We start from the raw sequence: 16,353 nt of genomic DNA on the forward strand, positions 1-16,353 counted from the left end.
CCATTTGCCCAGTCCCCATGTAAAGCCAGATGCACAAAGTGGCGCATGCATTTGAAATTCATTCACAGTGGCAGGAGGCCTTGGTTTGCCCAATCAGTCACTCTGTCTGCTTCTTTCTCTCTCATGTAGATAAATAATACTTTCAAATGTTTATTTGTTATTTATTTGCAAGTAGAGAGAGAAAGAGGAGGGAGAGAAAATGGGTACACCAGGACCTCTAGCCACTGTAAATGAACTCCAGATACATGTGCTACTTTGTGTGTCTGGCTCTCTGTGGGTATTGGGGAATTGAACCAGGGTTGTTAGGCTTTGCAAGCAAATGCCTTAACTGCTGAGCCATCTCTCCAGCCCCATAAAAAGTCTTATTATTTTTAACATATTTTATTTATTTATTTGAGAGAGAGAGAGAGAAAGAGGTAGAGAGAGGGAGGGGAGAGAATGGGTGCGCCAGGGCCTCCAACCACTGCAAACACTCCAGATGCATGGGCCATGCCACCTTATGCATCTGTCTTATGTGGATTCTGGAGAGTTGAAACGGGATCTTTTGGCTTTGCAGGCAAACACCTTGACCACTAAACCATCTCTTTAGCCCACAAATACTATTTTTTTAAAAAGTTCATTAATTGAAAAAGAAGACCTCATACTCTAATGTTTTTGAATCATAGCAAGGTCCCCTTGGTCTTTCAAGGTAGAGTCTCACTCTAGCCTAAACTGACCTGTCATTCACTCTGTAGTCTCAGGCTGGCCTTGAACTCACAGCCATCTTCCTACCTCTGCCTCCTAAATGCTGGGATTAAGGGTGTGCGCCACCATGTTTAGCAGGATCTTGACTGTGGCTCTGGTAGGATAGACAGGGCAACACTGGGTTACTCTAATAGGAGAGCACTTTCTTATTTTGATGCAGGCATTGAATCTTCTGAAACACTTGAAGTCATACAGAAGAATTTCCCCCCCAGTGGACCTAGAATACCAATATATGTTGGAGCACAAGATAACTCTGCCATCTGCTGCACAGACTCGACTGCCTTTTCACCTAATATTATTTGGCACAGCACAGAACTTCTGGAAAATTATCTGTATAGTTTATTAACTAATTACATATTTTACTAAATAGCCAACCATTTGTTCTTAAGCAAATCATGCACTTCTTGTTTCCTTTCCAGCCTCAGAGCTCAGTGAAGAGTCACTCCCCACCCTGCTTTTAATCTCCAAGTTAATGAAGGTAATGGGTAAAAACTGTTGAGAAGCTACTTTGTGCTGTCTTGACCCCAGGTAGGAAGATTTTACACTGCCTTCCTGCAAAACCTTCCTTTTCTTTCTTCTAAAGTTCTCTCTAGATACTCTCTACGTGTCTACAGCCAAACATGTTTTTGAAAAAAATCTGAGGCCAAAGCTCCTGAAATTAACAGAGACGAAGCCCTCAGCACTGATGACTAAGGAGGTAGTTAAGCTCACACAAACTGTCAAGTCATACCTCCTGTCTATCGTCAACCCCGAGTGGGCCGTTGCCACCGCCATCACTCTCACCCAGGAAATCCCAGAAGGTACGCAGCTCTCCTTTCATTGGGCTTGAAGTGGTTGCTATATTCTTTATCTTGATTTTCATTTTTAGTGTGGGTGGTTTTTTTGGAGCGGGGGTGGGGGGGAGGTGCTGGGGATCCACCTCAAAGACCATGTGCATGTTAGGCTAATGCACCCTACCAGTGAACTATATCCCCAGGTCCAAGTGCATTGTCTTTTCAGTGTATTCCTTTTGTGTCTTTAGGGAGGATCAGTAGGTTTTAAATGAAATGTGTGCCCACCCCCTTCACTTTTCCTGTTTCTGAATGTTTCTACGTTCAAGCAATATGCAGGGTGACTTGGTTAGATTATAGTGTATGGACAATGTACACTCCAGCATGTAGGTATTAATGTAAAATATTATGCACTTCATTTGGTGGGTGTGCATTTTGGGGGGGGTGTTGGCTAAAGGTCAGTGTTCAGCCTATAGTTGCTCTCTACCTTGTTATTACTTTAATATTTGTATGTATTAGCAAGCAGAGAAAAGAGAGGGTGGGCATACTAGGGCCTCTTGCCACTGCAAACGACCTCCTCTGTAGACAGCCCATTCCAGACACATGTGCCACTTTGTGAATCTTGCTTGATGTGGGTACTGGGGAATCAAGTCCAGTCCATTACCTCAGTCTTTACAAGCAGGCACCTTTGACTGCTGAGCCATCTCTCTAGCACTCCACTTTATCATTATTTATTTTGGTTTTTCAAGGTAGGGTCTCACTCTAGCCCTGGCTGACCTGGAATTCACTATGTAGTCTCAAGGTAGCCTCGAACTCATGGCAGTCCTCCTACCTCTGCCTTCCAAGAGCTGGGATTAAAGGTATGTACCACATTCCCAGCCATTTATGCATTTTTCCAATTTAAAAATATCAGGGACGAGGGCTGGAGAGATGGTTTAGCAGTTAAGTGCTTCCCTATGAAGCCCAGCTCAAGGCTGTCTTCCCCAGGACCCACATTAGCCAGATGTACAAGGGGGTGCACACGTCTGGAGTTTGCAGTGCCTGGAGGCCCTGGCGCGCCCATTCTCTCTCTATATATATCTGCCTCTTTCTGTCTCTGTCACTCTCAAATAAATAAATAAAAATGAACAAAAAATTTATATATATACATACACACACACACATACATGCATACATACACACACACATGCATGCATGCATACATACATACATACACACACACATCAGGGGCTAGGCTGGGCATGGTGGCACACACCTTTAATCCCAGCACTTGGGAAGCAAAGGTAGGAGGAGTGTGAGTTAGAGGCCACCCTGAGACTACATAGTAAATTCCAGGTCAGCCTGGGCTAGAGCGAGACCCTACCTCAAAAAAGAAAAAAAAACATACAAGGGCTAGGAAGATGGTTTAGTAGTTAAAGGCACTTGTTTGTAAAGTCTGCCGGCCTGGGTTTAAGTCCCCAACAATACACATAAGCAAGATGCACAAAGGGGCACAATCATGTAGTGTACATGTGAAGTGACAAGAGGCCCTGCTCCCTCACACACACACACACACACACACACACACACACTGACCTGCAAATAAATAAATAAAAATTAAAAATTCCTGCTTGTAGAGTGTGTTGGCGCACATCTTTAATCCCAGCACTTAGGAGGCAGAGGTAGGAGGAGGATTGGTGTGAGTTCAAGCCTAGCCTGAGACCAAGGAATGAGATCCAGGTCAGCCTGGGCTAGAGTGAGACCTTAAAAAAAAAAAAAAAAAAGAACTGCTGGTTTGACTACAGATATTGCCTATATAGGCTTCAGATTTGCTCATAAATCTTCTGTCCCTTCAGGCCCCTTCAAGATGGCTAGTTTGAAGTTCTGCCTGTATTTAGCTGAGAGATGGCTACAGAACATCCCACCACAGGTGAGTCTGAACTAGGAAAGTAAACGCTCCTCTTGCTGTTAAGCTGTTCTTGCTTAGCAGCCCTCTCGGCCCTCCCAGTACCCAGAATGGCGAACAAGGCCCACAATTTTGAGTGATAGGTGCTTAAGGATACAGTAAGGAAGGGAAGGCCCCTAGTAAAGATGGATGTTTAGTCTCCCTTGAGCTCTTTAAAGCAACTCTTCATTTGGAATTCTGCAAGGATGAAACATGTGAAAAAGCCCAGGCTTTGCTGAAGAAGCTTCACCTCCAGTTCCGGCGCTCGGGCACGGAAGCCGTGCTCATCGCCCACAAGCTGAACACTGCGGAGCATTTAAGAGCCATAGGAAAGCCAGCCCATCTCATTGTCAGCCTCTACGAGCACCCCAGCATAAGTGAAAGAATGCAGACTAACTCTGGCAAGGACTTTCCTGGTGAGAAGAAAACACTGGGTGGGCAGAGCACCATTGTTTTGGTTCCCAATTGTCTTACACTGAGATTTTGAGATTTTCTTTTCTGAACTTTATCTTGTCTATTTTTAGATATTCACACAGCAGCTAAAGAAATAGCCGAAGTCAATGAAATTAATTTGGAAAAAATCTGGGACATGTTGTTGGAAAAATGGCTGTGCCCCTCGGCAATGCCTGGTGAGGTGAGTGCTCACAGCACCTAAGTATGTTGGATAGGAGCTTGGGGGGCCACTACTCCCAATTTATGTGGTGCTGGGGATCCAGGCTTCATGCATGCTAAGGCAAGTTCTGTCAACTGAGCTACATCACTAGCCATTCACAAGTAGTGTTTTTCGTCTGTCTGTCTGTTGTTGTAAGCAGAGGGAGAGAATGGGCATGCCAGCGTGTCTAGCCACTGCAAAAGAACTCCAGATACATGCACCACTTTGTGCATCTGGCTTTACACAGGTACTAGGAAATTGAACCTGGGCTCCTTAGGCTTTTCTCCTTAACCCATGAGCCATCTATCCAGCTCCACAAGTAATTTTTAAGCTTTACCAAGAACAGTGACTGTGCTTCAGTGAAATATCATTTAAGCATATCTCAGCCACAGAGAACCTGTGTGACTCTAGAAATGAGCATTATGTCGTTAAAGTTACATACAAGCACACAGTAAACTGAGTAAACTCATGGTTTCTTGAAACCAGATACCATGTCAGCACAGTGGACCTGGCACAGTGCATTTTAAATCCTGATGAATGTATACTGATCTAATGAGTGGCTCATTTAAAGTCTCTAGAGTAACTCAGGGGCGGGGCACTGGGCTAGCATGCATGAGGCCTGGATTGAATCCCCAGCACCCTGTGTACACACATAAAGCTGAGTGTGTGGCTCATGCTTATAATCCCAGCACTGGAGCAGGTTGGGCAGGAAGATTGCCTAGAGCTCTTTCCTTTTAAAACTTATGCAACACATATAAGATCCAGAAGAACTCAAATCCTTGTTTTGTTTACTTAGGCAGCCCACACACTTAGCATTGTTCTTATCACATAAGTGTTCAATAAATATTTTTGCATGAATGAATGGTATGAAGCCCATCATTTAGGCAAAAGTCTTCATAAAGTAATTATTTGAATTTTTTCTTCCAAATAAACATAAATTTGGGTGTGTGTATAATTTTGGGTTTAAAATATTTTTTAATTTATTTATTTATTTGAGACAGAGTTATAGAGAGAAGGGAAGAGAGAGAGAGAGAGAGAGAGAGAGAGAGAGAATGGGTGCACTAAGGCATCCAGCCACTGCAAACGAACTCCAGTTGCATACGGCGTCTTATGCATCTGGCTTACATGGGTCCTGAGGAATCAAACCGAGGTTCCTTGGCTTTGCAGGCAAGTGCCTTAACCACTAAGCCATCTCTCCAGCCCATGATTGTTTTCTGTTTTTTTTGTTTTTTTGGTTTTTCGAGGTAGGGTCTCACTCTGGTCCAGACTGACCTGGAATTAACTCTGTAGTCTCAGGGTGGCCTCGAACTCATGGTGATCCTCCTACCTCTGCCTCCTGAGTGCTGGGATTAAAGGCGTGCGCCACCACACCCGGCTTCGTTTCTGTTTTTTTTTTGTTTTGTTTTAAGGTAGGATCTCACTCTAGCCCAGGCTGACCTAGAACTTACTCTGTAGTCCCAGGCTGGCCTCAAACTCACATCCATCCTCCTAACTTTATCTCTTGAGTGCACTTTGCCTCTTGAGTGCTGGGTTTAAAGGCATGTATCACCATGCCTGGCTTTTTTGTTGTTTTTGTTTAATTATGTATGAGAGAGAGAATGGATGCACTGGGGTCTCCAGCCACAAACTCCAGATGCGTGTGCCACCTTTTGCATCTGGCTTATGTGGATCCTGGGGAATCAAACCTAGGTCCTTTGGCTTTACAGGCAAATACCTTAACTGCTAAGCCATCTTACCAGCCACTCATTTTGTTTTTGTGTTTTTGAGAGTGTCTCACACTGTGGCTCAGCCCAGCCTCATTTGGCAATCCTTCCACTCAGCCTCTTGAGTGTAGGGACTCCAGATGAGAGCCAACAAGCACAGCTACACATACGCATATCAAGGGTAGGGGAAGCGTTTGCAGGGGGTGGGTGAGGACAAGAAGAAGGCTCTTGAGGATTAGGGCCTGGGCTGCCTGAGAGCCAGGAGACTTGGGGAAGAGGAGCAGCACCCCATAGGGGTACAAGCCACTCAACGTTCCTCTTCCTTTACTGTCATTGTTGCACCCACCACTAGTGACTAGAACCCTCTAGTCAGCTTATTCATTTTTTTGTTTTTAATATTTATTTATTATTTATTTGTGGGGGGCAGATAGAGAGAATGGGCATGCCAGGGCCTTTAGCCACTGCAAACAAACTCCAGACACATACGCCACTTTGTGCACTTATGTGGGTACTGGGTAATTGAACCTGGGTCCTTAGGCTTCTCAACTGCTAAGCCATCTCTCCAGCCCTGTTTTGGTTATTTGAGTTAGGGTCTCGCTCTATCTAGCTCAAGCTGACCTGGACTTCACTCTTTAGTCTCACGCTGGCCTTGCACTTGAGTAGTGATTTGCCTACCTCTGCCTCCCGAGTGCTGGGATTAAAGGCATGTGCCACCATGCCTGGCCATTTTGTACATTTTCAAATTTAGCTTATTGTCATATGAAAATTTGTATACGTATAAACTTTTTCCAGTTTTTGACTTTTTTTTTCTCTGCTTTCAAAGAAAACATCAAAATTATTTGAACTTCAAGAAGATGAAACACTGAGAAGGTACGCTCTTCCTCTAAGTGCCTTGGCATTTATCTTGATTCATGGTAGGAATCTCGGCAGTACAGCTTTTAGAAGCTGGGTTTTAAGACCTATTCATTTGTTTATTATTTTTCGAGGGAGGGTCTCACTCTAGCCCAAGCTGGCCTACAATTCATTATGTAGTGGCCTCAAACTCATGGCACTCCTCCTACCTCTGCTTCCTGAGTGCTAGGATTAAAGGCGGGCGCCCCCACACCCAGCATGATCTGAAGACTTCTTGATGGAGCCTAGGTCATGAGCATTTCCAGTGGGGGAAAAAAGTCACATAGCCAGGATTGAGAATTTCTGAACCCTTAATGCATTCCTGTGAATTCTAGGGTTCCTAGGACCTTTTTAGCAGAGAGTGCATCTCAGGTAAAGAAAAATTCTTAGCACTTATGGAGCTTGCCTGCAAAGCCTAAAGACCCGTGTTCAATTCTCCAGATCCCACATTAGCCAGACTTACAAGATGATGCAAGCGCAAGGTCACACATATGCACAAGATGCTCATGTGTCTGGAGTTCCAGTGCAGTAGCTAGAGGCCCTGGCATACCAATTCTGTCTCTCATTAAGAAAAAAAAAAAAAAAAATTAAAAAAAATTCTTAAGCTGGCCATGGTGGTGCATACCTTTAATCCTAGCACTCAGGAGGCAGAGATAGGAGAATCACCATGAATTTGAGGTTATCTGAGACTACATAGTGAATTCCACGTCAGCCTGGACTACAGTAAAACCCTATCTTGGGAAAAAAAAAAAAATTCTTACTAGCCAGGACTTGGCCCTAGGCCCCCAAGTGCCCTTGTATTCTGGAAGCTGGGGTAGCTCAGATATAGGCCAACAGGTTCCTTTTGTCTATCCAAGTCCAAGACCAAAAAAGTCATGTTACTTTCATCAAATTTACTAAGTCATTCTGCTTGTGATTTGTTTATTTGCAAGAAGAGAGAGAATGAAAACGGGCACACCAGGGTACTGCAAACAAACTCCAGATGCATGCGCCAATTTGTGTATCTAGCCTTACATGGGTACTGGGGAATCAAACCCAGGTTCTTGGGCTTTGCAGGCAAGTGCCTTAACTCCTTAGCCATCTCCAGCCCTGCCTATGGCTTCTTATCTGGGCCTGCTATATCTGGGCCCAAATCAGAAAGAATGTGGTAATCCATTAATGGGTGAGGGTGTGGTGGCACACATGCTAACTTTTTGCCATTCCTGACCTAGATCGTGAGTAGGTTGAGTGGTCTGCAAGGCCCTATGCCATCCCACCTCCCTGAAAATCCAGTATGAAAAAGGCTTGCATAGACAGACCCAAGAAATCATTTCTCCTGTTTTGGAACAAACTGACCTAACCTCCTACTTTCTACCCTTCTTTCCTCTAGACCCCACCTTATGGTTGTTTGGCTGTTGGGTGTTTTTTTTTGCCTAGTGACACCAGACCTAACTCTTTTTTTTATTGTTTTTTTTTTAAATTTTTTGTTCATTTTTATTTATTTGAGAGTGACAGAGAGAGAAAGAGGCAGATAGAGAGAGTAAGATGGAGAATGGGTGCGCCAGGGCTTCCAGCCACTGCAAACGAACTCCAGATGCGTGCGCCCCCTTGTGCATCTGGCTAACGTGGGTCCTGGGGAATCAAGCCTCGAACCGGGGTCCTTAGGCTTCACAGCAAGCGCTTAACTGCTAAGCTATCTCTCCAGCCCCCAGACCTAACTCACTTACTTAGTCTTTTAAGGGCAAGTGGACCTTTAACTAAGGTGGATGATAAATTGCACCTGACCTGTCTAACTGAACCAATCACCTGGAAAGACTTAGAGAAGCAATTCAAAAAGGAGAAATCCCCAAAACACACTTACGAGAGATCAGTACTTCTTAAATTTTCCAGATAAAAACTCCATCTACACTTTCTGTGGTCTGCCAGATATTTCTCACCCTTCCTAGGAGTGGCCTACCAGCTATGGGACTAGAGTTCAAAATGTGTCACTTACACTGTCTTAGGTTCTACTATGACGTAGATTTTTCTATGTAATAATGTACCCTGTGGCTATAATGTGTCCATTTCACAAACAGAATTTAAATAGATTAACTAGCAGTTTCAACAGTTGAGGAACCAACAATTTAGCATTTTTTTAAAATATTATCCTCTTAAACTGCAAAGGAACTCAAGAAAAGATTTAAAATATCCTTTAAAAGGGAAGACAGCCAGGTGTGACGGTATGCACTCAAGATGCAGAGGTAGGAGGATTGCAGTGAATTCAAGGCCAACCTGAGACTACATAGTGAGTTCTAGGTCACCCAGGGTTAGAGTGAGATCCTACCTTGAACCCCATCCCAAAAGATAAAAAAGGAAAGACAAAAATATCATTGGCCCATATCCTTCTGGGTCAGTGGGACATCTAATGATGTTTACTGTGGATAGAAAGCACAGTTCTGTTTTACTAGTAATATGTTACTAAATTTAAAAAATAATAAGTGTAATTATTTTTTTTTCCAGAGTGGTGTATCTCCTACTGTCTCGTCCAATTGATTATAGTTCAAGGATGCTGTTTGTATTTGCAACCTCAACGACAAGTGTAAGCTCTAGAAACTCAACCAAATCCCATTTGGACATCCCAGATTTACATTGGTTTCTTAAGTATTTACCATGCTTGATCTCATAAATCAGTGATTCAGATAATGCTCATCTCTGTGCTTCATCAAAGTCCAAGTTACTTTATAAGCAAGTATTTTTACATGCACCATACTGGCTTCTGTAACATCTGCTTAGCAGACTGCATGCCTCAACTATTGACTACTGCCCCAGACTTACTGTGTTCCTGGTTGTTCACTCCCTGGTCAGTCAACATTCTTGATACACAGGGACTAAACAAATTGGCCTTGAGAAGAGTCTTGACCTTGTTCTCATGCCCTGCATCACCTGGCTTCTGGCACTAGTTAATCTACTAACTTTTACTACACTACACTTCAGTATTACCCAGAGAAGGAGACACTGCCTCTTTGGCCTTCAGGCTTTCAAATATAGCAAAACCTTTTTTACTGTGCTTTAAAAAACAAACAAACAAACATATTCACTTATTTGAGAGAGAGAATGGACATGCCAGAACCTCTAGCCACTGCAAACGAACTCCAGGTGGATGTGCCACCTTGCTCACCTGGCTTACGTGGGTACTGGGGAATCAAATCCAGGACCTTAGGCTTTGCAGGCAAGTGCCTTAGCAGCTAAGCCATCTCTCCAGCCCCTTTGCTATGTTTTCAAAAGATAGATTTTAGCTGGGCATGGTGGCACATGCCTTTAATTCCAGCACTTGGGAGGCAGAGGTAGGAGGATCATTATGAGTTCAAGGCCACTCTAAGAGTACATAGTGAATTCCAGGTCAACCTGGGCCAGAGTGAGACCCTACCTCAAAAAATCAACAACAACAACAAAAAAAGTGTGTGTGTGTGTGTGTGTGTGTGTGTGTGTGTGTAATTTATTTATTTATTTGAGAGATGGAAAAGCAGACAGAGAAAGTGTGAGAATGGGCATGGCAGGGCTTCCTGCCTGCCACTGCAAATGATCTCTAGATGCATGTTCCACTCTGTGCATCTTGCTCTACATGGGCACTGGGGAATCAAAACCAGGCTGTGAGGTTTTACAAGCAAATGCCTTCAAGTCATCTCCCCTGCTCTTTCTCTCTTTTTTTTGAGACACAGTCTCACACTGTATCCCAGGCTAGCCTCAAGCTCTTAGCAATCCTACTGCTTCATTCTCCCTGGTGCTGGGATTACAGGCATGAGCCACTACACACAGCTAGCAGCATCTCCTGAGGGTGCTGAAGAAGACAGAGAGGAAGAGTGACGAGCCGTGGGGCAGATGGTCCTTTAGCTAAGGACAAGGGGAAAGACAACCTGAGATGGTGGATGTAGGATTGTGACAGGAGAAAGATGAAACTTTTTTCTTGCATATTATTTTACCTTTCAGCCATACTTTTTTTTCTTTTCAAATTTTTTTATTAGCCATACTTTTAAAACATGTAATTTATTAACTTTTTCAACTTTAATGCTAGGACAAATTACATGAAAATTTTTATTTATTCATTTGTTTGAGAGAGAGAGAGAATGGGCACGCCAGGGCCTCTAGTCAGTGCAAACAAAGTCCAGACACATGCACCACCTTGTGTATCTGGCTTACATAGGCAATGGGGAATCAAACCTGGGTCCTTAGTCTTCACAGACAAGTGCCTTTACCGCTAAGTCATCTCTCTAGCCCTGCAGTAAAATTTTAACTAAAGCTAAGAAAACATTTCAACGTTATATTTGTAGCCTTCTTTGTTGTTGTTGTTTGTTTGTTTTGAGATAGGGTCTCGCTGTAGCCTAGGCTGACCCAGAGTTCTCTGTGTAGTCTGAGGCTGGTCTCGAACTCTCAATCATCCTCCCACCTCAGCCTTATGAGTGCAGGGATTAATGGTGTACGCCACCACGCCTGGCATATTGTAGCCATTTTGAGGGACAGTAATGATCTCAGTTGTCCTTAAGTCCCATAAAATAACATCACTATTGCCAGCTGTTTCTAAATTTCTGCAGAAGCACATTCAGATAAGCAGATTGGCTGACTTATTTTAGCCATTTTTGCAACTGAAAATTGACAAGTTAGCTCACAGCTCAACCAGGTAAGTACTCTTCTCCCTGCTGTATCATGCTTTATGTGAACTCCCCATTTTGCCATATAGAATATTAATGAAATCATTGTACTTAATATTAACATATCGCCGGGCGTGGTGGTGCACACCTTTAATCCCAGCACTCAGGAGGCAGAGGTAGGAGGATTGCTGTGAGTTTGAGGCCACCCTGAGACTCCATCGTGAATTTCAGGTCAGCCTGGGCTAGAGTGAGACTCTACTCCAAACAAACAAAAAAAGAAAAAAAAAACTGTACTAAATATTAACATATCCAGATGTGAATTCATTAATCTGGTATATATATTATATAGATAGAGGGGAATTAAGGGTTTAGAAAAATTAATTTTTACTGCTTCATCAAGGACATTCTCATGTAAGTCTTTGCTTTCCAATGCTGGCAATGTTTATGAAAACAGTTGGAAGGTGCTCTCTACGGCAGCACATATACTAACTTGGAATGATACAGAGAAGATTAGCATGGATGGCCCTGTGCAAAGATGACACACAAATTCATGAGGCGTTCCATATTTATTTTAATAAGTGTAAAGTGACCAGTTTAAAAAAAAAAAACACAGTTGGGAGGTCCCTGCTACGATTCTACCAACTGCAATGCAAATATCAACCCAGAACAAAAAGCAAAAATAATTAAATATTTTTAAAAGGAAAAAAAAATTCTTAGTATTACCATAAAAACACCTTTGACCTTTTGCCTTCTGCAAGAGTCTAAGGCCACTCTTCCAAGTCATGTTGACAAGCATAATTCTCCACTGTGCATTCCTTAAGAGCAATGATGATTGACTTAAATGGTGCTTATATTACCTAAGTTGAAGTTTGTTTACCCAGCTACAGCATGCTGGTGTGCAGCTTAACTCTCCAAATCTTTTCTTGGTTTTGCAGCCATTGGGCATACATCAGTTAACTTTTGCCCACAAAGCAAGAGCTCTTCAGTGCCTCCTGTATTTGGCTGACAAGGAGACTATAGAATCTCTGTTCAAAAAGCCCATCCAAGAAGTGAAGTAAGTAGAATTTGATTTCACATTAAGAATCTGGGCTGGAGAGATGGCTTAGCGGTTAAGCGCTTGCCTGTGAAGCCTAAGGACCCCAGTTTGAGGCTCAGTTCCCCAGGTCCCACGTTAGCCAGATGCACAAGGGGGCGCACGCGTCTGGAGTTCGTTTGCAGAGGCTGGAAGCCCTGGCGTGCCCATTCTGTCTCTCTTCCTCTATCTGTCTTTCTCTCTGTGTCTGTCACTCTCAAATAAATAAATAAATAAATAAATAAATAAATAAATAAATAAATAAAAAGATTAAAGCTGTGTGTACTACTACGTCCAGCTGCTTAAAAAAAAAAAGTTTTAAGAATCAGCAAGGTGGGTGTGGTGGCATGTACCTTTAATCCCAGTACTCGGGAGGCAGAGATAGGAGCTAGAGTGAGACCCTACCTTGAGAAACAAAAACAAAAACAAAATCAGACAGGTTGGAACTGTAACTACTAAGACCCTCAGTTCATTAGATAGCTATCAGATAGCTATGTAAATGTAATTCTTTTGCTCTGACTATCCTTGACATTTTGGCAAAGGGAAAATAGACCAACATTTTGTCTCTGTTGTTTCTTAGCAACATTTAGAAACTGAATGTTTTCTTCAACTTGCTCAAACTTGTTTTTCTTTTTTTTTAATTTTTTCAATTTTTTTGTTAATTGACAACCTCCATAATTGTAGACTCTAACCCATGGTAATTCCATCCCTCCCCCCACTTTCCCCTTTGAAACTCCATTCTCCATCATATTCTCTCCCCCTCTCAATCAGTCTCTATTTTATTTTGATATCATGATCTTTTCCTCCTATTATGATAGTCTTATGTAGGAAGTGTCAGGCACTTTAAGATCATGGATATCCACGCCATTTTGTGTCTGGAGGAGCACATTTTTTAACTCTTATTTTTATTGACAACTTACATAATTATAGAAGTTTGTTTTTCTTATTTCTGTTTTTTGTTTTTGTTTTTGTTTTTTTTCTAGGTAGGGACTCACTCTAGGCCAGGCTAACCTAGAATTCACTATGTAGTCTGAGGGTGGCCTCGAACTCATGGCAGTCCTACTACCTCTGCTCCCAAGTGCTGGGATTAAAGGCGTGTGCTACCATGCTCTGCTTTAAAGTATTTTTATTTAGTTATTTACAAACAGAGAGAGAAAGAGAATGGGAATGCCAAGGCTTCTAGTCATTGTAAATGAACTCCAGATGCATGCACTGCCTTGTGCATCTGGCTTTACATGGGCACTGGGGAATCAAACCCAGGTCATCAGGCTTTGCAGGCAAGCACGCTAACCACTGAGCCATCTTTCCAGTTCTTCAGCAATGTTGTGATTTTTATCTAATATACTCTATGTATATGGTTGGAAACCCAAAATGTACATATAACAACAGACTATCCTCATTTCCTTTTATAAAATAGAATTTTAAATAAAAGTGGTGACTTTTATTTAAATGTAAATGTGTCCTGTAAAAATGATTCTTGGGCCAAGCATAGTGGCACGTGCCATGAGTTCAAGACCAGCCTGGGACTACAGAATGAGTTCCAAGTCATTCTGGGCTAGAGTGAGACCCTATCTTGAAAAACCAAAAACATAAAGTAGAAGAATGCTTTTTGGAGCCAGTCATGGTGGTGCACGCTTTTAATCCCAGTACTTGGGAGGCAGAGGTAGGAAGATCGCCATCAGTTCAAGACCACCTTGATTCTACAAAGTGAATTCCAGGTCAGCCTGAACTAGAATGAGACCCTACCTTGGAGAAAAAAAAAGAATGCTACTTGGGCTGGGGAATTGGCTCAGCAGTTAAAGGTGGATGCTTGCAAAGCTTGCCAACCTGTGATCAATTCCCTTGTACTCACACAGAGCTAGTGCACAAAGTAGCCCATGCACCTGGAATTCTTCTGCAGTGGCAACAGGTTCTGGTGCACCTATACTCTCTTTTACTCACTTTCTCTTTTCTCGTTCTCTGTGCTCCCAAATTTAAAAGAGAGAGAGAGAGAGAATGGGGGCTAGAGAGATGGCTGAGCAGGTAAGTTGCTTGCCTGTGAAGCCTAAGGATGCATGTTTGACTCTCCAGATCCCATGTAAGGCAGACGCACAAGGTGATACAAGCATACAAGGTTTCAGTTTCACATGTGTCTAGAGTTTGACTGCAGTGGTTGGAGGCCCTGGTGTGCCAATTCTCTCTCTTTTGCTCTCTCCCTCATCTAAAAACAAAAAAGAATGGAGGGCTGGAGGGATGGCTTAGCAGTTAAGGCATTTGCCTCTGAAGCCTAAGGACACAGTTTCGATTCCCCAGTACCCACATAAACCAGATGCACATGGTGGTACATGCATCTGGAGTTTATTTCAGTGGCTAGAAGTGCTTGCACGCTCATTCTTTCTATCTGCCTCTCTCTCCCTCTCAAATTAAAATAAAAAGAAAAGAATGGGGACTGGAGAGTTGGTTTAGTGGTTAAGGCATTTGCCTGAAAAACCTAAGGACCCAGATTTGATTGTAAGTCAAATGCACAAGGTGGCACATGCATCTATAGTTCGTTTAGTGGCTAGAAGCCCTGGCATGCCCATTTTCTCTCTCTCTCAAATAAATAAAATATTTTTAAAAAGAATGAGTTTTTAAAAATATTTTATTTATCTGAGGGGGGAGACAGATAGAGAGAATGGGTGCATCAGGGCCTCTAGCCACTGCAAATGAACTCTAGACACATGGGCTACTTTGTGCATCCTACTTTATGTGGGCACAAGGGAATCAAACCTGGGTCCTTTGGCTTTGCTGGCAAGCAGCTTAACCACTAAGCCATCTCTCCTGCCCAAGAATGTTTCTTACAGAGTCTGGCGTGATGGTGCCTGCCTTTAATCTCAGAACTCAGAAGGTTGAGGTAGGAGGATTACTATGAATTTGAGGCCAGTTTGGGCTATAGAGTGAGGTTAGGTTAGGCTAGACTCTACCTCAAGAAAAATTTTTTTTTTAAAGAATAATGTTTTTTTTTCAAGGTAGGGTTTCGCTCTAACCTGGAACTAACTGATGGGTCAGGCTAACCTGGAACTCACTATGTAGTCTCAGGGTGGCCTTGAACTCATGATGATCTTCCTACCTCTGCCTCCCTGAGTGCTGGGATTACAGGCATACGCCACCATGCCTGGCTTAAGAATAATGATTTTTATAAACACCTCTGTTTTCCAGATCCTATTGGAAATGTTTAAATTTTCTGGCATCGTTTGAGACATTAAACATCCCCATCACATTCGAATTATTTTGCAGCAGTCCTAAAGAAGGAATGATTAAGGACTTGTGGAAAAACCACAGGCATGAACCTATGGTATGTAGACCTGGTGGGGGGGGGGTTCTTTTTTCACACATATGGACATGGCCACTTAGTCACTCATCATCCCTCAAGTGTCTGGAGACCCAGCAGAGCCACTGCCCTGAAATCTCCCCTGTCCTGGTGTTTAGATGAGTCAGGCAATTTGGAAGGTCATCTTCTTTTCTCTCTTTAAAGACATGGGCACTGTCTTCCCTGCAAATAAGAAAGAACACTTTACTATTCCCTTCTGAGGCCTGTCCTCACCTAGACCGAAGGGACCGCCTGTGCCCCGTAGCGAGGGCTGTCATTTCTCTTCTGCCTAGCTGCCTTTGGAACTTAGTCTCTGAGGCAGTTGGAACCTATGACAGGTAGGAGGCCAATTAGTAAACTGTTCTTAGGTAGAAAAAGGAAAAACAAGTATTTCTTTGCTTCTTTCATTAGAACAATGGAGTCCTTCATTAAAACAAGGGAATAGACATTCCACTTAGGTGCTCTGCCTTCTCAAAAGCTTGTTGGACTCATTGGTCTCTAGGCAGCATGATTTTTTTTTTTTTCATTTTTTTGCTCATGTTTTCTTGTTTGGTATTTTGGCTTTAGGCAGTAAAATTGGTGGCAGAACTTTGTTTAGAATACAAAATCTATAACCTGCAGCTTTGGAATGGACTCTTGCAGAAGCTTCTTGGCTTCAACATGGT

General features: G+C 42.8%; 1 protein-coding gene and 2 non-coding genes across 4 annotated transcripts in view; 2 read left to right on the forward strand and 1 right to left on the reverse strand.

Annotated features, from left to right (window-relative positions):
* Kntc1 (kinetochore associated 1) overlaps positions 1–16,353 on the forward strand; it is a 143,601-nt gene that overhangs the window by 111,941 nt on the left and 15,307 nt on the right. For both annotated transcript variants that reach the window (XM_045132346.1, XM_045132344.1), the window contains 11 exons: positions 905–1,076; positions 1,164–1,222; positions 1,328–1,544; positions 3,350–3,423; positions 3,644–3,854; positions 3,963–4,072; positions 6,617–6,663; positions 9,163–9,241; positions 12,224–12,342; positions 15,538–15,673; positions 16,256–16,351. In XM_045132346.1, coding sequence (XP_044988281.1) covers positions 905–1,076; positions 1,164–1,222; positions 1,328–1,544; positions 3,350–3,423; positions 3,644–3,854; positions 3,963–4,072; positions 6,617–6,663; positions 9,163–9,241; positions 12,224–12,342; positions 15,538–15,673; positions 16,256–16,351 — 1,320 coding nt within the window. The remainder of the gene's footprint in view (positions 1–904; positions 1,077–1,163; positions 1,223–1,327; positions 1,545–3,349; positions 3,424–3,643; positions 3,855–3,962; positions 4,073–6,616; positions 6,664–9,162; positions 9,242–12,223; positions 12,343–15,537; positions 15,674–16,255; positions 16,352–16,353) is intronic.
* On the reverse strand, positions 11,137–11,263 carry LOC123454386. Its single transcript, XR_006633352.1, has one exon. It is a non-coding gene; the product is annotated as a small nucleolar RNA SNORA33 (small nucleolar RNA).
* Positions 11,750–11,858, forward strand: LOC123454309. Its single transcript, XR_006633292.1, has one exon. It is a non-coding gene; the product is annotated as a U6 spliceosomal RNA (small nuclear RNA).

Source organism: Jaculus jaculus, chromosome 13 (assembly GCF_020740685.1).
Source record: "Jaculus jaculus isolate mJacJac1 chromosome 13, mJacJac1.mat.Y.cur, whole genome shotgun sequence".
Taxonomy (NCBI): domain Eukaryota; kingdom Metazoa; phylum Chordata; class Mammalia; order Rodentia; family Dipodidae; genus Jaculus; species Jaculus jaculus.